This window comes from Lytechinus variegatus, chromosome 10 (genome assembly GCF_018143015.1).
Source record: "Lytechinus variegatus isolate NC3 chromosome 10, Lvar_3.0, whole genome shotgun sequence".
Taxonomy (NCBI): Eukaryota; Metazoa; Echinodermata; class Echinoidea; order Temnopleuroida; family Toxopneustidae; genus Lytechinus; species Lytechinus variegatus.
The window spans coordinates 15,313,503-15,337,372 of NC_054749.1; the positions used below are offsets into that span (position 1 = coordinate 15,313,503).

The 23,870-nt window shown below is 36.0% G+C and overlaps 2 protein-coding genes across 2 annotated transcripts in view; one reads left to right on the plus strand and one right to left on the minus strand.

Annotated features, from left to right (window-relative positions):
* Window positions 1-2,155: 2,155 nt before the first annotated feature.
* Window positions 2,156-9,127, minus strand: LOC121423052 (phosphatidylinositol-glycan biosynthesis class X protein-like). The gene is made up of 6 exons (XM_041618328.1): window positions 8,870-9,127; window positions 7,220-7,304; window positions 6,397-6,535; window positions 4,704-4,938; window positions 3,053-3,156; window positions 2,156-2,605 (listed from the first exon to the last, which is right to left on the minus strand). Exons 1-6 carry the CDS (start codon window positions 8,994-8,996, stop codon window positions 2,447-2,449), a joined length of 849 nt encoding a protein of 282 aa, XP_041474262.1. The 5' UTR covers window positions 8,997-9,127; the 3' UTR covers window positions 2,156-2,446.
* An 87-nt stretch (window positions 9,128-9,214) lies between these two features.
* The window catches only part of LOC121423053 (ADP-ribosylation factor-binding protein GGA2-like), a 37,526-nt gene continuing 22,870 nt past the window's right edge, over window positions 9,215-23,870 (plus strand). Inside the window, exons 1-2 of the mRNA XM_041618329.1 lie at window positions 9,215-9,289; window positions 11,618-11,702. Coding sequence (XP_041474263.1) covers window positions 9,247-9,289; window positions 11,618-11,702 — 128 coding nt within the window. The 5' untranslated portion in view covers window positions 9,215-9,246. The remainder of the gene's footprint in view (window positions 9,290-11,617; window positions 11,703-23,870) is intronic.

Below are 23,870 nucleotides of genomic sequence, written 5' to 3' on the forward strand. Positions count from 1 at the left end.
TATGCACTGGTCGCGCCGCGCATTATCTACAATGCGTTGGTGCACAAACTTGTTCCAACCAGATTTCGCAAATACTGAAATCAGCAATCAAAATCGGCTGCTACTGCACAATTGCAATAGCAGAAATATGGCCTCTGTTGCCCTGTTTTTGTACAGTATCCCCATGGGCAATTACCCTGTTGGTATCGGATCAAAAGTAGCGAGCGAAATGTAACATTTATTTATCTGCTAAAATACCTTGTATAGGTAATAATTGGGCTTATATTTCGCACAAATCATTAATAGCTTTGATATTCATTTTTATATCTGAAATTACTATAGAATATGAAAATTATTTTATTGATATCTTTCACTTAGACAGATAAAGACTTAGATTTTACAGATTACCTATACTCTTAAGGGGGGGGGGGGTATATAGTATTTAAATTAAATAATCACATAGAATAACCATTGTATTTTTTTATACTCCATGGCCCATTTTCTGAAGTCAGGTTTAACTTAGGCCATGGTCTAATTCTGTGCTCAAATTATGGGAAGCTTAAAATGTTTTTTACTATTTCATATTTCTGACAGTGTGCTTTTTCATGATATCATATTATATTGTCATATCACTATTTCCAGATGGTTTTGAATGATCTGAGTGATAGACGAGTTGATAATCAAACCTTTACGTTTAGAGATTTGTGTCACAATTGGCTATTCATAGTTAAACTACAACTTTAGATCAAAATTTTGATTAAACCTGAGTGCAGAATACGGGTCTATGCGTTGGTGAAAAGCATCCCAATTACCCAGAAATTTATTGTACATTGAATGAAATAGCGTCATTCTTCATGTTAGTACTCAAGGCTTCTCTGATTTTAAATCAGTTTTAATAGGTGATTATCTTTCACGTACTTATTCAATTTACATTTTTCTTCATGAGAAGAATGTTTTGAAGAAAGAGGTAAAATGAAATTAATAAAAATTATATTTTGATACTTTTATAAGAGAAGAAATCAGAGAATTGTTTTTATTTTGTTTTCTGTGTCTTGGTGTAATCATTAATTTGTCCTATAGTAGGGAAGCATTTCCTGAAGTGATTTATGATCAGTGATTTTTGATTGACAATTGTTATAAGCTACTCAGATCCTTGCCTGTGATTGGCCGAGGAGTAAACAGTAAATTTGCCATTGAAGATCACTGAAAAACTTCTCCATGAAACACCCCCAGGCACTTGAGTAGTCATTAACTCCAAAGTTTTAAATCCGGTTTAAATCCTGTGACCAATGGTAGCTTGATTAACCTCAGTCACTAGGAAACCCTGCCCCCTCAACTTTGCATAATTCAGCACATCTTCCACCCCCCTCCCAACCAAACCTCTCACTCGCTTCCATCTGAATCTGCTGATGCTTTTTTTTCAATTAAAAAATTTCACAAGATTTGAGTTACTTATCCATGTTGACATTATTGCCAAAATATCAAACCTGGATGAATTAAATTCAAAATCATTATGTCGATGTCAATTTGTTGAGAAAACTACAAAGAGAGTAACAAGTGTTTGAAATGGCACATTTAGGCATTTATTCATTAATTTATCAACAGCAAAGAGGTTTCATCTCCTAATATGTATATTATTTAGCTCAAGCAGCTCACTGGTCATTGCATAACCTGTGTAAAAATTCATCAAACATCCACAATATTACTTCAGACGTCCCTTTAACACAAAGGCAAGACATTGGCATTCAACAACAAAAAAGAGTTGGACCAAAGTGATTCAGCCTACTTTTTGCCTTCCAGGCACAGGTGACACAGATAATGATAATAATACCGTATTCGAATTTCCTCATTAAGACACAATGCAGTCTACTATCCATTATCAAACCAATAAAGTGAGATGGGCGTCACCTTTCATGGGGAGTACGTTATTATTTGCCGACCCTAGACTTTGTGAAAAGCATTGGAAATATCTGTCTAAGAGACATTTTTGGGAGAGAGCCAACTCACTGGGGGATTTCAAGTTCAGTGTTGATCTTTTGGTGTTGGTGTTGGGTCAATTTTTACATGATTATAACACCAAAAATAACATGAAGATTGTCCCAAAAAGTCACTCACTAGTTGTTGAGATGTCAATTATGTGATCTGGATAAGTTTTAAAAAATCTGAATTAGTTTTGGAGCTAGAGGAAGCAATCCAAATTTCAACACTAACACCAACACCAAGGCCAACACCGGACTTGAAATCACCCATTGTCCCAGCGAGAACTTCTTTGGCCAAGCCTGCTTAGCGTTGGGCAACTGTCGGGTCAGAGAATAGTGAGATGATGACTTTACCATCTACAAGGCAATTTCCGGTGGCAGTACGTTATATCAGCTGGCTATAAATCTTGCTCTACTCGGGGGTGATTTGTATCAGAATGGTGTCAATGAACCAGATCATGGTAATTACATTCAAATTTTAGTCTGTATCATCTTTTCTTCATCCTCTGAGTCTCCTTGTTCGTTGTCATGGCAACCAGAAGCACAATCATTCCTACGATGATAGTGGTAAGGGTTATGATGGTCACTGCTTGGCTTTGCCATTCCTTTCCTATAGGCACTCTGAATACAAGCTCTTCATAGGTGTCCTGTGTATTGATTTAAACAAAACAAAATTACCATAAAAATATCAGTTTATTATCTTTATTATTATTATTATTATTAAAATTATTGTTATTATTATTAGTATTAATGTTATTATTATCATCATTACTATTAACATTGTCATTATTATCATTCCTCTACAGGATCAAGTCCGTATTTTTTCTTGAATAACTTTTCTCTAACAGTAAGCACCAAGTAATTTTAAGTGCAACTAGGAACTTTACACTCCTAATGTCTGAGTCTTTCTTATCAATCTGGTTATTATTATCATCATCATTATCACTTTCATTAGGGGACAATAAATGTTCAAACCTGATCAACTTGATCAATAACAGAAAAATAAGAGGTGGATGACCACCCCGAACCCCCTGCAACACTCCTATGGTGTCGCCCCTGCCAAGATAGTGATATTTCTGTAGAAACCCACATACCATGGTATAATCCAGGGGTGTCCAAGCACAGATCGTATGATTAGCTGCTGTACATGGTGCCCTCATGAATGCTGTATCATTAGAGCAGGCATCCAGGGAACAGTCTGAAAAAAAAATCATGAAATGAAAAAGAGAGAGAGAAAATCTTGACATAACATGTCATTGTAAAGAGAAAATGGATAAATGAAATTAAGATTTCAAATATTTGACAATATGGAGTACCGTTACAGTGCAAACAACATGATTTTCTTGCAATGGATCTGTATAACCAAGAAATAATGTCTCAGGCATACTGGCATGGCAGAATGGGTTTAACAAAATTCAAGTTGAATGTCCATAGCATTTTTTGACCAAAGGATATTTGAGAAATTGTTTCTTTTTTCAACCTTAAGGCATGGTCACACCGCCCGAGCATTGTTGGAGCGGAGAGAAAAACATCACCACCGCTCGCTAGCGTTCACCATTTTCAATTTTGATTGTTTTTTTGTGTTTTCGATTCATGTTTTCAATTTTTTCCCCAATTTTGTGAGCAAATTTCGGCCCTCTTTCCCTACCGCTCCAACAACGCTCGGGCGGTGTGACCAAGCCTTTATGTCTTTGACTTTTGAAGGTGTATTTGGCATGTGTTCTCACACTGAATGTGGGTAGAATATTCATGCATATCCAGTTCTAACAATTGATTCTGAGATGTTACAAGTCCACTGTCACTTTACACACTAGTGAATTACCAGAATTACACTGCTAAGAACTAGGTCAATCTAGTCATGTGAATACTAGCATGGTTAAAACTATTCAATTTATTTATGTAGTAGATTGATTTACAAACAATAGTTTGAGCCTACAATCATAAACCAAGTCTTGAATCAGTATCAAGAGGATTTTTAGGTGCTGCCATACAGCAGAATCAGAATCGGTTCTCATGATCCATTTGGCTTGAGTAATGAGCTTTGAAAGCATAGGGTCACCAGACCCCTCAATTCTGATAATAATTAATAATAATAATAATTAGACTTATATCGCGCCAATCCACTCTGTAGAGTGCTCAAGGCGCTTTTTAGGAAATTATAAAAGAAATTAAGAAGAATTGAACAGAAATAATTTTAGGTAATGTTTGAAAGTTTCAGAGGTCAAGCACTGTTTGATGTTTTGAGGGAGGCTATTCCATAACTTAGAGGATGAGTAAACAAATGATCTTTCACCCCAGGTTTTAGAAACTTTGGGGGTAACAAAAGAATTGGAAAAGGAGGAACGTAAGGATCTTAAAGGGGTATAACTTTTGATCAGTGAAATAAGGTACTGGGGAGATGAGCCATGAACACAATGGAAAGTTAACAACAAAATCTTGAACATAATACGCTGTTTTACAGGGAGCCAGTGTAAGGATCTTAAAATAGGAGTTATGTGAGTGCGCCTGGTGGATAGAGAAACGATGCGAGCGGCAGCATTTTGAAGTTTCTGAACGTTGACTAACTGATTCTGGGGTAGATTAAACAAAAGGGAGTTTCCAAAATCGTGACGGGACGGGACATGAATCAGGGTAGAATCTTGGCTCTGATGCCCATAAACAATTCAGTCTCCAATTTGGAGAAGATCTAATTGCCACAGGCAACACTTGTATGAGTATGAGAGTGATGCACTCTACCAAACTGACCTGTGCAGTACATGAAGAGCTCAGGATGTGGGAGGTAGACCTCTGCATGATTCACTTCCGGGTCATTGGATGGAGCATGGTACCTGAGGTGAACTGGTAGGTCAATGGATGCAGTCATGTGACTGGTCATGTGATCTCTGCTAGCTGTTTTGATGGGAGGTGTGTAGATCACTATGGTGTGGTTAGGTGAAAGATGTTCTGGCTTCTCCACATCTATCTCATCTAGAAATAGTACCTGAAATGGAGATAAACGATGGTTGATTAAAGACCCAGACCGGAACTAAGAGTGATCAAATTGTCAAATGTAGAATACATAAACTGTTAGTTTTATGCATATTCACTGCTTGACAGCCGAGCATTTTGCTTAAGAAGAACTCAAATTAACAGTGGGTTAAAGAATAGGCTTTCTTGTGCTTTTCATTGGCCTCAGCATGATCATGACATCATGTTGTGTTAGAAGAGTTGTCATTCCATAGGTTTGCAGAAAGAGTTGCAATCAAATGCAACTCTAAAAATCAAATGCAACCTAACTTTCCAAACATGAAATGCATGTACTTGGCACTTGCACTTGAGTTTTTGAGTTGTGCTTCATTGCAACTCTTTACGCAATTGGGCCCAATTTGTAGGCATGAAAAGCAAAATCAAATAATTTATTCAAAACAACAGAATCAAAATTTAGTTTGAGAAGTTCATTAACATTTATATCTTATTACACTGACTCTAAAACTTCATCCACAGTGTTTCATTTGATCGCGAAAAGCTATCAGCTGCCTATAGATTGGACCCCATCCAGGGCTGCACTGCATGTAAAGAGTATAGGTTTGCAATCATCCCTAAATTGCATTGGCAAATCAAGATCACTGTTGCATACGCATAATTCTGCCTTCAAATCACTGACCCGGGCCCAGATCCAATCATAATTGTTATTTCATATTTCCAACTCACCACAAAGCTTTTGTGCTACAAGGAACATATGATTTTAATTTATAGATAAGAACCTTTTTGCACACATTTTTTTGCATATTCGTACAATTAAATTCAACAATTGTGAGTAGTATTTTTCCTTCATCTGTTTCCTACCGAAGCTTAATAGTGAGAGCTGTAATTCTGTAAATTCTGCAAAAATAATTATAAGTACCAAAGCCAGAATTTAAAGAAAATATCAATAGAATAATAGTCATTATTGTCCCTTATTAATTCAGCGTGCAAAGACGCAAAAAAGGCCTTAAAAACATTTTTCCAGACTTCTTGTAATTTATAGTTCAGATCCCTCATTCTTACTTTGTTATCTTGTATATATATTGAAAATACGTTTTTTTCTTACTTTTTCACATTTTGTCAACGTCTAATATTGTAAATCAACTAAGTTTTTCTTTTCCTGTATTATATTTACATGTATATCTTTGTAAGGGACCCCTCTGTAAAACAGCATTAATATGTTATCAACGCAGAGTAGGGCAATCCCTCCGTCTTTTTAATGATCATTTCTTTGTAATTGTAAATATATCTATCGTTGTTGTAACTTTTAATTGACGGAAAATAAATACAATACAATACAATACAATACAACACAACACAACACAACACAACACAATAAAACACAACACAACACAACACAATACAATACAACACAACACAACACAACACAACACAACACAATACAATACAATACAATACAATACTATGTACTCACTGCTAGAGCACCAAATCCTTCCAGATTCTTGAGTTGATAAGCGTCTACAAACATGCCGGTGGGTAGATGTTCAAGGATCATAAACCGACATTGATTACAGGGAAACCTGAAGGCAACACTCACATTGGTATGAACAGTCCTAATAGAAAAAAAATATAGAACCAACAAAAAATTAAAATTATCAGGAATGTCAAAATCAGTATTCTTAACCCTGTTCTAAGCACTACCTCTGGATGTAAGGATGTAGATTTTGGAATTATACTCCAGATTTGATAGGGCCCTACTTAATACAGATGTAATAAGCTGCACATCTCTTAATTTAGTGTGAAAATAACAATTTTTCAATTAATTATCCCATTATTCAGTTGTAAGGATATATATGAAGCATTGTTTCTACTATGGGGAAATAATATTAAGAAGATAGTTTATACACTACTACTACTACAATAATGACGACTACACTGCCACTAAACTACTACTACTGCTACTATACTACTACTAACTATTACTACCACAAATACTATTACTACTACTACGATGACGACAACGACTACTTCTACTACTACTAATTATTACTAACTATTACTACTACAAATACTACTATTACTATATACTACATATATACTACTACCACTACTACTACTTCTACTAATAATAATAATAATACTATTACTATTACTACTACTACCATATTCTACTATTGGCTTTTTATAATTAGGCCTATGATAATCATTATCATCATAAGTTTTTAATATTTTCACGCCTAAATTACAAATTATAATGCTCATGAATCATTTCAAGACTACTTCAAACACCTGTGTACCTGTGAAATCCTTGATTAGAACTTCTCCTGGATACTGACACCTCAGATGGTGAGAGAAAACATGATGGTTTATCAGAAGGCACACCTAAGAAATAAATACATAAAATCTTGTTTAGGAAGATATTTATCAACATTGTTGTAGGACAACTGTCCTTGTGTTTGATTTGCCACAAAGTTGATTTTCCAGCCAGTTACTGTTGGATAACAACAACTTGTGAATGATAATATTTTCATAAGATCCCCCCCCCCCCCCCCCGATAGACCAACAACCTTTTTAAACTGCAAAAATATAGTTATAAACAGGGGCCGCGGAACGGTTTTCAAAGTGGGGGGGCTGAGCCAAAAGTGGGGGGGCTGACCATGCTAAAAATCACAATCGTATGGTCATTTTTGCGTTTTTGTACACGGTTTTGGAAAAAAGTGGGGGGGCTGAAGCCCCCCCAGCCCCCCCGGTTCCGCGGCCCCTGATAAATATCAAGTTTGAGTTCCAGTACATTGTAATATAAAGTACAAAATCTGCACTGATTGACATTTAGTAAAAAAAAAAGAAAGAAAAAAAGCAGAAATAGATAATAGTATACAATAATTAATAACAATAATAATGATGATGACGATAATGAAGATGGTGATGATGAGATGATAATAACAACATATATATTCACACAGAAAGATAATTTCAATTCAAATCAAAATTAATCTTTTATATTTCCACACTAAACAAACATAGATTAATAGAAATATAAAGAGCAATGTAAATGACAAGGAAGAAGTACAACTGCCAACTGGTAGTATTTCAGACCCAGATCTCAACCCCTCAAAAAAATTTTTGCAACTCAGTTTTGGGGGATGATATCTTTTTGGTTAATGAACAATAAAAGATGAAACTGGTATCATTAAAAAGCTGAATTGTTCCTCTTTGCAATGACATGCCATTTGCTGTGATTATGTAATCCTGGAATATGCAATCACCCTGAACATTGAGAAAAGTCAGAATTGAAATATTGCAAAATGCATTGATTCCATTTCTATAGGATTTCCATCATGCAGGTGACAGTGAATGCACTCGGTCCATCCTCGAAACAATTGGAAATTCGCTATTGGAAACGACGATTTAATTTCTAACATTGCTGCGTATTTATATCATGTCTGTGTATTTCATGACAACACTAGCATTACAAATGACACATGATTGTAAAGAAGAATAATCACACTTTCTAAAGATATCACTTTTACACATGATGATGGCACATTAAGAAATTTATTACCACTCAAACTTGCAGTTTGAGTTACAGAACTCAAACATGACATGGCAACGAATTTTTCTAACATTGCTGCGTATTATCATGTCTGTGTATTTCATGATAACACTATTACGAATAACACATGATCGTAAAGAGGAATAATCATACTTTCCAATGATACCACTTTAACATATGATGGCACACTAAGAAATTTATTAGCACTCAAACTTGCAGAACTTTTTTTGAGGGGTTTAGACTGAAACTTTTTGAGATTAATGAATTTAGTCATTTTCAGTTAGAAGTTCTATAACAATGACAACTCCTGCTTTTTCATTGCATTTTCATTCACATTTGAAAACTAATCATTATATTATGACACAAATCAATCTTAACCCACAAGCAGCAATACCTTTTGACAAATTTTCTTGAAAATTTTCTGTAACGTAGCAGACGACATTTCCTCCGAGACCAATGAGGAAAAGAATGGTCAAGAACATTCCTTCAAAGTTTGAAGTACTTGCACGAAGAGTTGTCATATCTTGAGCTTTCCTGATAAATGTAAGACTTTGAGGTGAAAAAGAAGTACAAAATAGTAGAAATCACACGTTGTAGAATATTTGTTTTCCATTTAAATGAACTGAGTGAAGTGAGTCGACTTTAAAAATGCAATTTGCATTAGCTTAGTCTAGACGTCAGCGATCTACCGCACCTCACGCACCCGAGCTCTCATATCGCTCTTGGCCCTCTGTTGGCTTTTACATTACATCTTCAATAATTGAGTTCATCATGGCGGAAGGTGACGACTGGGAAACTCTAGAAACGTTGCTTAGTAAGTAAAATTCCTCATGTAATGCAAAAACTTGTAGTTGTTAATGAGACGTGATTGCATTCTTATTTATGCTGATTTGTGTAAATGCATATTTTGTATAATTACTTGGTGGTATGAGGCTGAGCCTGAGCCTCGATCTATGACTTTGCCAACGCCCCCTCTTGTTTTTCTTTTTGTCTGGTCCCATTCATTCTTTTCAGCGTATGTTGTTGTTGGAGGGGGGGGGGGGTGGTTGGCCAGGAGCCTCCTGGACCTGGCTGGGGGCAGAGATACCAAGTTCAAAGACCAGCTATGCGTGAGATTTTCTGTGAATCTGAGTGAGATCACAGACATTGTGTACAATGTATGTGGGGATAGGCTGTGATAGTTGCGTGAGACAGAGATTTGAGGGGATGAACAAGAGTCCAAAATGCTTGAGTCTCACGCATAATAATCATGATAATGCGTGAGACTTGGTAGCTCTGTGGGGGGGGATGGGGTGGATGCTTTTTCTGTCCATGTAATTAGATTTGGATTTGACTTCATATAATATCAAACATTGTCTATTTGATAGTTTAATTTGATATAGATCTAGACGACTGGCAGCCGTATATTTTGAGGAGTTTTTGGCGTTATCGTGATCCAACTCCAAGTCCTCGATGACTCGGATCCATGGACAATTTTTCACAACGTAAAATATGTCCTACCAGACAACAGTGTTGCTCCAAAATACTTGTTTTCTTTAAAGTTTTGAGCCCAAACTTACATTTATGGCTAAAAGTATATTTACGTACTAATGGTGCATGTATTTATTCATATGAATTTAGACAAATGAGAAAAATACTTAAGACCAGGAGCTTTTACTTTCAGTCTGTAATTGTCGCCATTTTGCCATCTTTGTCGTCGTAGCCTAGATACAAGATGCTTATAGAGTGCGACAATATAATGAGCAGTGCCAACTTAGATTTTTAAAAATACTTGCATCGGCCAACAAATATCACTAATCGTACGATTCATTATATTTATCCGCCGATGCAAGTATTTGAGTATTCTAAAAGATCGCGATCTTTTAAGTGAATATGCAGATAGTGAAACGATCCAATCTATAATAGGAATACTTACGAAGATTAACGTGTCTTGAGCCGCAGTCCCCACGCATGCATAATTTGAATATCCATCATAACTAAAGGTTTATAGAGCTTGTTCGTGAAACAAGGTCAAAAGTGTAATCAAGTATGAAGTATCATTACTGTTATGGAGTCATAGGTCACATGAACAAGGTCAAAGGTCATTTCGGGTAAATGAATCTAATGTTTTATTATCATATGAATGGTGTTTCTTGTGAATAATTCAATAGTCGTTTTCAAAGTTAGCATTGCTGCTATATTGAATCGTGTAATGCAGTCGAGACTGAAAGAGGTGTTCCACTTGTTTTGTTCACAATCAAATGAAAAAGAAAAGTTCACAAGGGTTTGTTAGGTTTTTTCAAAGAGTTTTTTTTTGGGGGGGGGCAAAGAGCATTTGAATTTCCTATGAATTACCACTCGCTGTCATAAATGGTTATTATTTACACTCCTTACTGAAAAAGTATACTGTCCGAGTCTGGTGTTGAAACGTCATTTGACTATTTTGAACTATGTAGCTTCTTGTTGAGCCAGTAGCCAGTATTTGGAGGGAACAAGTCTATCAAAGCCTGTCAGGATTTTGAACATTAGCTTCATGGTTACCCTTTGTCTTCTATAATTGAGAGTAGGTGCTTGTAGTTATTCGAGTCTATCTGAAAATGCTTTTTGTTTTAGCACTGAAAAAAGTCTAGTGACTCTCTGTTGGAATTTAGTGAGCATATTTGGCGGATGATACCCTGGTTTGCCTTGCAGCTACAACATCTTTGATTTGTTAGTGAGAAATATATTAAAGAGAAATTCCCAGTAGTTGCAGTAAACACTGATTTCTTGAGAAAGTCTGTAAAACCAGGCTTAATTGTCAGTATATCATTGAGGATGAAGATCTGGTACAGAACTACATAAACTGAACTTTGTGAAATCTTGAAATCTACGCTGAAAAACGTTCACACTGAAGATCACCAACACAGATAGGCACACGTGGGACAGTGTATTATTATTGCTGGAATAAAGACCCGACGGAAGTGACCGAATCCGCGCTTATTTTGCTTATTTCTCAGCAATTACACAGTTTCTCCCAGAATCCTTTGGCACATATTTTTTATTCATACAAACAGACACTTGGGTGGTCATTATATTAGATTCTGTAAAAAGTCATTTTTGAGACCGTTGCCAAAACTGGAATTTATCTTTAATATTTGTTTTCATATGATAATCTTTCAAACAGATAAAGCAACTAACCCTGCAAACCGAGATGATGATTGGGAGTATATCATGAACTTCTGTGACAAGGTCAATTCTGAATTAGAAGGGTGAGTGGCCTACATGTACTACTGGCTTTATCTTTGTATGAGTATTGGGTAATTTGAGTTTCATTTGATAGACTAAGGGAGTATTAATAAAAACAAATATGTGCAATCAGTTGCAAATATTTTGTTGCAATTTACAATTGATAGATCAGTTTTAAGTCTTTGAAAAATCAATTTACACTCCATGTTGCAAGAAGCAGATCTCAATCAATTGCAAATTTTGCAATGAACTGAAAGACATATTGAGTTAATTTGTGAGCATTTTGTGGTAGTATCAGTGATTTCAATGTATTGCCTATTAAAGACCTGCTCTTCATATTTCTTCAAATAGTCATTAACTCGTATTTGTTTTGTAACACGCGGAAACTGATGCAGAAAGATGACACACGACACCATTCCTTGTGTTTCGGTTCGTTTAATATCGATGAGTCGTTATATACAAAATTCCAAAATTTCCAAGTACAGGAACAAAAGATAAAGAAATAAAAAAAACCCTGGCAATCTGGGCTAGAGGACCATATTTCCTCTGGTGATAGCCTCACCCGCTACACGAATGTCATGTCAAATACCTTTAAAAGGAAAGTAACAATTATTACACATAGTAAGCAATTATTGTGACCCTTTACTCTGAAAACACAAAACTGAAACATTGAATTAACAATTCAATAACCAAAATCTTCAACTCTAAAGATCATTTTACTAAATCGTCTCACTATAAGATTAGAACCGAACACATTTTATATTTATAACTACATACTACAATCAAGTATACAAGTACAAGTAATTAATATAAAATATCACAAAAATCATCTTAAGTAACAAAGACAGATGCACAACTAATCAATTATTTAATTCACAAACCCCTTTAAATTAAGACAGATAACATGCTATGCTAGCAAAGATAGCATTTTAATATAACCTAACCTCTTATTCCGAACAACAGAAAATACATTGTTAACCAACTTTGTAAACTATTGTTCAAAACTAACAGAATTGACAAAATAATATCTTACCGATAATTCTGACCCCAAAATGGGCAATTCCATCGTTACGGACGTTACATTCATAGGCAACTTCAAACATTTAATTTATAAAAAAAAATATTTGCAGTTGGAAAAACAGCTTATTTCTTCTTACACTTGTAGAAAACATTTAATTGTTTAAAATAATAAAATTACATTGTTTTAGCTTAATTGATTAATTAACCACAAGCGTTGGAAGCGAGCGTTACGGACGTTACGCATTATGACATGGCTTTTTTGCATATTGGACATAATGGTGAAACTCTGTGAAGTTAGTTACTTCAGTTTTTCCTACCACCTATTCTCATATAGGTCTGAGTTCATTCTATGTAATCATGAACAGCAAGTTTGAAATAAACACTTTGTATTGTCTAATTAGGCTAAATTAAGTTGTTACGGACGTTACATATTAGTGTTACGGACGTTACATGCATGAAAATGCAAGGGAACAACATCTTTTAACAACTTTCTTTTAAACATACAGTTGTCTATACATCCAAATAATTGATGTTAAGTGGTGATTCTATGAGTACAGGGAAAGAATAGCTTCAGTTTGAGGTTCTTCTACTCCCCCACACGGCCACACCCCTCAATACACAACCCTACACACCTTGCTCTTGAAGGTAAATCACTTTTTGGTCAAAATCGGGCATATACAACTAAAAACTGGTGGAATCAGTCTTCCTCACCACCACAGCAGAAAGATAGAGAAGTAATTTTACAATGTTTTGATTTTTAAACTGATTTTGATTTAAACTCTATGGAATGCCAATTCAGCCTTCTTGATATCCACATCAAAGAGAAGCCGGCTTCCTATCATGAAAAATTTTGGCGTGTCCAATTTCACAATGATGTCTTCTTTCGGGTGAACAAAGATCTGTTCTCCTGCTATCCCATCCACAGCACCCTTGCCATGGGATGTGGCAAAGAAATGCCACATCAAGTCACGCCGGAGCTTTTCCTTCAAGATTCAAGACACACAATAGATTACCGTAAAGACAAACTTGTTCTTGAACTGCGATGCAGCACCATCACTGAAGATGTGCACTTCCTTGAGCACTGGATAGATGCTTTTAGGCCTAGATGCTTTCCATCTCAAACAGCAGATTTGTCATGTAACACTTCACAGTGATCTTATCATGGTCAAGGCTGTCAGAGATGAGTGCAAATACCTGGTCCTCTTCATAACCCCAAGACATTCCGGTGAAAACAGTCACCTGCTTTTGGTGCCAATTGGCACTCTATACCTCATCTTGCCATCACGTACGTGAACCACCTATAGGCTATGTATCAACTCAGTGGAGCCCGCCATTATAAAAGCCCTCTCGCGGTAGGTCGCCAAGCAATCTTGTTAGCGACGCATGTGAGCACCGTCTTGCTCACTCTCCTAAATGTATGCGATATTAAAATCCTAAAAACTAATGGAATCGTTAAAATTTAGTAAGGCTATGAATACTTATCATTTACATTGACTATCAGTGTATCAACCTATATCAGATTTGCAAGCAAGTGTGGATAAGATTTCGAATTACCAGTAATTTTGATGAGTGATACAATATGCCAAAATTTATGAAAATATAGCGTAAATTTCATATAGCATTTCAAAATCGTTATTTTCAATATCTTCACAATTTTTCATTGTTTTAAAAAACATCTTATTACTTTAACTGTAATTTTCCCGAACTGATAACGTTGGTAGGCTATTTTCTCCATCGCTTAAAATGGAATGTCGGGCTTTCGAAATCAGGTTAATTTTTGTTATATTTCTAAAAGAAAATCGTTAGATTCGAGCTACTATACCATTGTTCTCCCGAAGAAGGGTTATCATCTCATAATGTTGTGTAAATGATACATAACAATAAAACTTACGAGTGTAGCAATCCATGTTGGATAACATTTTTCAGTATGAGTTTCGTAATGAAGAGAAAAAATAGGTTCATTCTTAGCACGCGAGCCGCAGAATAATAAATTTTAGCGTGTGCAGACAGGGCTGATCGCCTTGACTGTCCGTTCGGATTATCCAGTCCGATACCGCGTCGGGTTGTATATTCCACGTACCTTTTCCCCTTGCGATGACCACTGTGCAGTTTTAGTGTTTAATTTTGATACTCAATCTGTGAAATTAATAGTTTACCGATATCTAAAAATGCTTGGAATATACCTGACACATAAATTATTTCATTTTCGGTAATTATCATTTCTTTCCTGAATTACAAAAAAGTCAAACTGCCTAGTGTCAAGAATGTGTAACATTGACTGTATAAAATTACAACATTATCAAGGTTTGGGAAATATCTTGTTAAGTTTGCCCAATGTCATCAGTATCTCACGGTATATGTTAAACAGAAAATATAGAACAAGTGTATATTTTGTAAATTCCACGGCCACCTATACCATCATGCGACATATATGAAACCGACGTGCATGGCCGCCGGGGGGGGGGTACTCAAATTATTTTAAAATCAAAGTAATAGCAATTTTATAGATCTGCAATATTCCGATCCATGCTCTCGTGATAATGACTTAAAATCATGGTGAGTTGCAATGGGGAGGGGTCGATGAGGGATACTGAAAAGGACCAAAATGAGATTGCAGGCCGGTAGAAATAAGAGGGGCAAATATTAATAGGTTAGTTTTATTGGAGGAGAGCTTGACCATAACAGAAGAAAAGGAATAATATGAGACGGTTGAAATTTAGATTGGGAGAGCTGATCTTTGAGATATAAAATGTCACAAACACAAAAACAAAAAAAGAGAGAACAGGGAGATAGGAGGAAAAGAGAAGCTCTTGCAATAAAATATATCAAACAGGCACTTGTCTGGGGCGAAAGTGAGTGATGATAACTTATGCCCGCCCCCCTCCCCCCCTCCCTCCACTCCCTAGTCAATCTTGGTAGCAGAGACACCGAGAAGATGATTGATGAAAAAGGGGCTAATGGGACCCGCAGAAAAAAATCAGTAATCTTGAACAGGACAGCTTGAAAACTTATAGTAGGATCCTCATATTGTATAGAATTATAATTATGATAAAAGGTAAAATTCCACGATAAACAACAGGAATTAATATTAGAAAATAAGGTTATTTGAAAGAGAGTGGGAAAAGGACCCTCCCCCCCCCCCTCCCCCCCTTTCTCCCGATCCGCTTGAGACACCTGAACCCGGCTCCCGGCCCTTCCTCTTCTGTATATACCATCTCTTTAAGTTCGTGAGGCGGCCGTGGAATTTACAAAAAATACAGTTCTATATTTTCTGTTTAACATACAGTGAGATACTGATGACATTGGGCAAACTTTACATGATATTTTCCAAATCTTGACAATTTCTATCATGATTCTTGACCTATAAGATTGACGTTTTGTAATTCATGCAGGAAAGAAATAATAATTCTCGAAAATGAAATCATTAATATGTGTCAGGTATATTCCGAGCATTTTTCAATATCGGTATTTCACAGATTGAGTATCAAAATGAAGCACTATATAACTCTACAGTGGTCACTGCAAGGGGACAAGGTACGTGGAATATACCACCCGACACCAGTATGGGACTAGATAATCCCGCGCGACACACCAGGGGATCAGCCATGTCTGCGCGCGCTAAAAATTATCGTTCTGCGGCTCGCGTGCTAAGAATGAACTTGATTTTTCTCTTCATTACGAAACTCATCCTAAAAAATGTTATCTAACATGGATTACTACACTCCTAAAATATATTGTAATGTATCATTTACACAACATTATGAGATGATAACCCTCCTTCTGGCAAACAGTTGGTATAGTAGTTCGAATCTAACAATTTTCTTTTAGAAATATAACAAAAATTAACCTGATTTTGAAGGCCTGCCATTTCCTCATAAAGCCGAGAAACAGTAATCTATCAACGTTATCAGTTCGGGAAAATTATACTAAATGTGATAAGATGTTTTTTAAAGCAATGAAAAATTATGAAAATATTTAAATTAAGGATTTTGAAATGCTATACAAAATTTACACTATATTCTCATAAATTTTGGCACTTTGTATCACTCATTAAAATTGCTGATAATTCGTAATATAACCGTCACTTGCTGGTAAATTCGGTATGAGTTTGTACACCGATAGTCAATGTAAATGATAAACATTCATAGCCTTACTAAATTTTAACGATTCTATTGGTTTTTAGGATTTTAATATCGCAGACATTATGGAGAGTGAGCAGAACGATGCTTACATGCGTTGCTAACGGGGTTGCTAGGCGCGAAAATCCGATTTAGCTCCGCCCACTTTTTACACTGAGTTGGAGGGATTCACGTACGTGCCATGTGCTGCAAAGTTCTTGGCAAAGTCAACTTATACATGTAGTACAGCAACAGTCTCACATTTCACAAAGTTGTGGATGAGAAACTTTGGTAATTCATTACTGAATTCCACTATCAGATCTTCAATTGTTCCAGTCTTCTCCACTCTCACCATCCTTCCTTCATAGGTATCCCATCTCTTCCAAACCACTGGTGCCAATAGCTTTTCTTGGGGAACTTGGATTGTGAACATTTCATTGAATAGCTGCAGCTCACCACATGCCAGGTGTAGAGTGGCCAAATGTTCAAAGATACACCTCACAAAATCAGTCGTAAAACAAGCAAACTCAAATCATATCAAACAGCCAGAAGCACCAAATAAGAAGAACCTAAAATATAATTGAAGCTGAACTAAACCCAAAATAAAGATGTCGACTAAATGAAGTCAAGTGATGCTCTGATTTATTGGTCTGTAATCTAGACCTCACAAGGCATTGCCTTTACAAATTATATATTCAAATATATTCAAAAATAATGTCACATGATAAATTCAACCAATAGAGAAACAGAGAATGGAAGAACCCAGAAAAGTGGAAGAACCAAGAGTGAAAGGTGAACCAATGAGGACGAGATAGGATGGTATGAATGAAGAAGAATGTTATGAATGTAAATGAGAAAAGGACAATAGAAACATGTGGAGATGCATGGAGTTGGAATGGCAATGGAATGATGTGATGTAGAAACTAAGGAATGAGAGAAACAGGTGTGTGACAGTGGTATAGAAATGGGAGGTAAAGAAAAGTATGGAAAGCAAAGTGTGAAATAAATAATAAGATTAAATAAGGCAAAATTCAACCCTTACATAAGCTTCCTTCTTCACTAAAAATGTCCTCATTTTTATAAGTTTTCAATTCATACATTTTATTTAAAATATTGTCAAAAAGTATTTTTTCTGAAAACTTTTTGATTTACAAAATGAGGATGAGTACTTTTTTTATGAAGGAAACCCATATATTATTTTTGTAAATATAAATATCTGCATGTTGCATCTGTCAGTAGAACAGTTAAAACTTTTTATCAATGATGATTTACCAAAATCAGAATATCTAGAATCAAACATTGAACTCTGTGACTTTTATGGCTTCTTTTACAAATAAAAAACAATATTCTTATCAATTCGAAGCAAAAGAAAAACTAACAATGATAGATGCTGTTCTTCTGCCAGTTGCAATATAAGTACATGAACATTCAAATCTGTTTGTCTTTCATGTCGATAAATATATACATGGCATCAAATTTGTTTAGTCACTTTTCAATATACATGTTGCTGACAGCGAGAAATGTAACACTTTAAAAATGGATTTTGATACAAATTTAAATTTGTGTCCATTTGAGCTGGCACATGAAAATACCAGAAATAATTTTTTTTTTTGTCTTCTGTCGGTTGTTAAAATAAATTTTGTAACAAATTTGGAATTAAGTGCATTTCAGCACACACACAAAAAAAAATTATTCCATGTAAATAAGGGAAAATATATGTACTTCTCTAAGTGCAAACAAACACTGTTTGACGAAAATAGATTGCTTTTGCAACAAATGTTTTCTGTTCTTTTCTGAATAAATTTCTTTTTCATCTTATTTTCAAGGTATAACAAAATTTAGTTCCTATTTCTATAAAAGATTTTCCGTTTTGATTTTCAGCAATGTAAACAGCATTGCTCTTAAACAGCAAATACCAAATACAGAAAAATTATAAATATTTTGAGCAAATTGTCCCTAATTAAAATTAGAATAAGGGACCGGGAGAAAACATGATTTCTTGTTTGCAAAAACAACCTTTACAATTTTTCCCTGATATGTCCATTTTTTTTGTATTGGACAAAACATCACATATATATTAAACGCTGATGGTAGCATTTCAACATGAAAGTTTTTCTTTAGATTTGGAAGAAATATTAATTTCCTTTGGTTTTTTTTTTAACTAAACTGTTTTTTTTTGTAACAGTCCATTTTGGTTTGAATTACAAGATGCCATCAATCAAAATACATCTTGCATAACAATCTTCTTTTTTGGGGGGGTGGGTTGTTCAAAAATAATCTGATCATAGGAAAAGAGTTTTTGTTTGAAGCAACTATTAAACTAACAATTTTTACTCTAAAACATAATTCCTTTTAAATTTGGAATACTTGTACATCTATTTTCCATATTTCTTTTAGATATAAAAAAAAATCCAGTTAAAGCATACCTTTTGGAAAAGAATCTGGAAGGTTAAACATGTTAAAAAAAATAGATACAGTATCAAATACTAGTACTTGAAAATGTGAAACCTTTCAGTCAAAACTTTTTCTTGTTTTAAATCGTTCACATCTTATTTTTATTTGCTATTGTTTAAAATCAGTATTATGTAAAATTGTTGGTTTTCCTGTTTTCACTTTGGATTTGTTTAGTCTGCCAAAAGTTACTAAAATAGTATTTTATCACACAAGAAAATAATTTGGACTATTTTCTTTCTTTTCACAAAAAAAATTGACTTTTGGTCTTAAAATGTGAGACTGAAAAGTTACAGTATTTTCTTACAAAACATTGCCATCTTCTTTTCTTCTTGTCTAGTCTTCTGCCCATCGTTTGCTGTTAGATTGTTTGGTAGTTGACATCTGTGGACACGCATCAGATCTAGTAAGTGGTCCATGTAGGATGTTGTGACTGTCAGCTTGGGTTGGTATCAAGTCTGTAGGAGGAAGACGTACAGGTTTGGAGGCGAGCGCCAGGGTTGATGGTACCCTGACCTCCCTTCCAAGAAGAAGGATGATACTCTGCTTTGGAGATCTCAGAGAGAATGAAAGAATCAGAGTTAAAGGTACTCTGATCATTCATCCATGAAGGAGGGTGAATGCTAGAATGGGGAGAAAAATGTGGAGTCTTGAAGTTAGGGTGATTACTGTAGGTGTAAGGAGACTGGTGAAGGGTGAAGTTGGAGGCGTCATCGTCTGTGGAAGTCATGCAAACGTTCGAGTAGATATCTTTTGATGTATACTTAGATTTCTTCTGGTAGTCGGATGGTTTCTTCCCAGTCCTGGACTTTTTCTTGCTTGTTCCGTCTTTGAATTTCTTCCTTGGTAGGTAAGATGTTGGGTGTAATGACTTTGTTCGACAGTCTTTGAAGTCTTCCTGTGGTTGGTATGATGAATGTCTCATCCGGGAAGAAGGCTGGTTCCCACTGCTTGTGGATTGGTTGGGATGACAAAGATTGCAAGTCTTGCAAAAGTTCAAGATGTCTTGGTGCATAAATGGCCAGAATAGCTCTGACTTTGCTTTCTCCAGGGTCTGGTTAATGTCAAGGTGCTCTGCTGAATGATAATCATGGAGAAGTGGTAACACCTCTGGAATGAGAGTCCTTGGGATGACCGCTTGGAAGATCCTGTTTACTTTCTTCCTGTCCATCTTGGTTCGATAGAGGATGTCATCTTTAATGCAGAAGCGAGGTAGTTGCCATAAGTAACGTCTGACTCGCGGGTGGTATTCACGAATCTCTTTTGGCGAAAATCTTAGTCCATCAGTTACAGTCTCTTTCAGTTTCCTTATTTCTCTGTCTTTCTTCTGATGTTCGAGAATCTTCAATTCAAGGCTGGTGAAGGACTTGGCCAAATGAGAACTTCGTTCATTGAGTGAGGAGGGTTTGACGTGAGTTGTTTTCTCCAGATTGGTTTGGGTACCTGCAGAGACTGATGAAGGAATCATGGATGTGATGACTGAAACAGTTGCTGGAGGAGGCTGAAAATTGGTAGGTGTATGTTGCCCGAGTTGGTGTACTTGTCTGTCAGAGGGGGCATTCCTCTTGGCTTGGTTTCTTGGGGGGCTCGATGGACTGAGCTGAGGTTGTTGCCAGTGCTGGAGTCTCTCTCTACTTTTTCTTCTAGCTTCTCTAGACGAAGGAGGACTTGCTGGAGCACTTCACCTTCATTCCTTAAAGCAGCAACCTGAGGCTCTTCATCTGGTGGCGATTGCGATGAAAGAGAGTGGTCTGGTTTGATGAAGGTTGCTTCACTCTTGGAATGCGCATCAAAATGTTTCTGGCTGGTAGAGTTGCTGGATATCTGGAAGTTGTTTGGGTTGCCTCTTCCAAAAATCGCAGATAGGATAGTCTTAGCTTCATGGAAGTCTTTCTGTCTAGATTCTGAAAAGCTCTCCCAAACTTGCAAGGCGGAGCCCGCTAGACATGAGGGAAGGAGGACGTGTATACGGCTAGGCGCATCAGGTGCCATCTCCACGGCGACTTCAAACCGTCTGACCCATTGTCGAAAATCTTGTCCATCATCTCCTGTGAACACCTCTGGTAATTCAATGTCAAACATGGTTAAACCTATGTCATCAAATAACTTGACACTGCTGAAAAGGGTAGGCAATTAAGACTAGAAAATCCCAGAATAATTTCAGAGTGCTGTAGAGGGTTGAGCATATACACATGAAGGAGGATGTGACGTAGTTCTAACAGCTACAAACATTTCAAAAAGGACTTCAAAATTATGGTAGCACAGCTCATAAATGGAAGCGAGGCTGAAAATGACTGTTTCATCAAGCAGCAGTTTACAAAACCAACATGAAGAAGGGTGACTAGTAAAGGCTAACTATGATGAGAATAACAGGAATATACAGGCAAAAGGCTTACCACAGCTGGAACTAGCTGAATAGATTGAGTATTGAACTTGACGAAGGATGGTAGGGTGTAAAAATCTTGAAGAAAGGGCGTGGCAGGCTCGCAGTTTCCTGGGTAAGACAACAGGACCACCGCTGCTACCAGTTTGTAGAGTGGCCAAATGTTCAAAGATACACCTCACAAAATCAGTCGTAAAACAAGCAAACTCAAATCATATCAAACAGCCAGAAGCACCAAATAAGAAGAACCTAAAATATAATTGAAGCTGAACTAAACCCAAAATAAAGATGTCGACTAAATGAAGTCAAGTGATGCTCTGATTTATTGGTCTGTAATCTAGACCTCACAAGGCATTGCCTTTACAAATTATATATTCAAATATATTCAAAAATAATGTCACATGATAAATTCAACCAATAGAGAAACAGAGAATGGAAGAACCCAGAAAAGTGGAAGAACCAAGAGTGAAAGGTGAACCAATGAGGACGAGATAGGATGGTATGAATGAAGAAGAATGTTATGAATGTAAATGAGAAAAGGACAATAGAAACATGTGGAGATGCATGGAGTTGGAATGGCAATGGAATGATGTGATGTAGAAACTAAGGAATGAGAGAAACAGGTGTGTGACAGTGGTATAGAAATGGGAGGTAAAGAAAAGTATGGAAAGCAAAGTGTGAAATAAATAATAAGATTAAATAAGGCAAAATTCAACCCTTACACCAGGCATTCACCATTCATACATTCGTTTTGGTAAATAAAAATAAAGCTTTATAGTGTGTTAAGCAAAGCTGTAACGTCCGTAACGTAACGTCCGTAACAATTTATGTAACGTCCGTAACGCTCGTTAGCCTATTTCTAATTATCATAATTAAATAATTCTTACTCTATAAGTTCACCCATGGTAAGTTGGCAGAAAATATGTGGTATGATGAAAGTCAGTCAATTATTTTTCATTGTAGCTAAAAAAAATGCATTAATTGTTACGGACGTTACACAGTTCCATGGAAAAATGGAACGGGAAGTTAATTACGCATATCAAGGTTCGCTGATGAGATATAATTTTTATTCTTTTTCCATTTATCTGAAGCTTGCTTTCTTATCCACAAACATCAAATAACAAGCTATATGACACTTTTAAAGAGATAAATGAAGAATTTTTATGACATCCATTATTTTCTTGATTATTTTTTTATACATCGCATTTTGACACACCCACATTCAGACGACAATATAATTAGTAAAACAAACATTCTGAGGTAAAATCTTTTCAGATTCCCTAAGTATAGGTATACCCCTAACCAACCATAGAGGAGAAAAAAACATACAATCAATTTGAAATTTTGGCATTCATGTCACAGTTGGTGTGGAATTGCCCAAATGAAGAAGCCTCTCTGCCTACCCCATGAATGGGGTGCAGTGCAGGAGTGAATTGGAGCAAAATCCTCTCTCCCTTTTATGCAGTTATCACTCTCCATTCACAGATGCTAAGCCTTGACCACAATTATCTACGTCATACAAGCTCATAGCTCTGGAATGTGATGTTTTGACCCAAAGACCATATAGCATCACTCTTACCCAGAAAGAGTGTGAATCATACTTCTTAAAAAGCATGAAGATTGATAAACATTTCTACTTTGTACTACCTCCTGTGCCCTTCCTGTAAAGGCATCTATTACTTACAAACAAATGATTAAGAGTAATGAAAATATATGAATTTTCAATAAACAGTTCATTTTGACCTGTTACATACTCCCCTACTTAATTGAGTGACGTCCCGGCACTCACTATACCAAAATTATTACAAATTAAAGTCCTACTTTAGATAACCCTACCCGGAGATACTTGCTCCCAGTTACAGAACAAACCAATTTACAATTGATCATGACATTAAAGATATAAAGCCAGTAATCACCCGATACAGAATATAAAAATTTCGGCAATAACACGGTATTGGCGAACCCGCACCACTAATACGAACTTCCTGGTCTCGTGACGAGAATAAACACAGAAAACATATCTAGTGCAAAAACTCAACTGTTTCAGTTTTCAAGTACACTCCTTATTATGTAATACTAGTCTCATGTTGAGGTTCCTAGCATTAATATTCCAAGTGCTTCCTAACTGATCCTAACAGCTCCAGAGTTTATACCAACCAATTGTTTAGCTATCGACATAAACCTTCACAATCCATGTATCTCAACGAATAACAAACCAT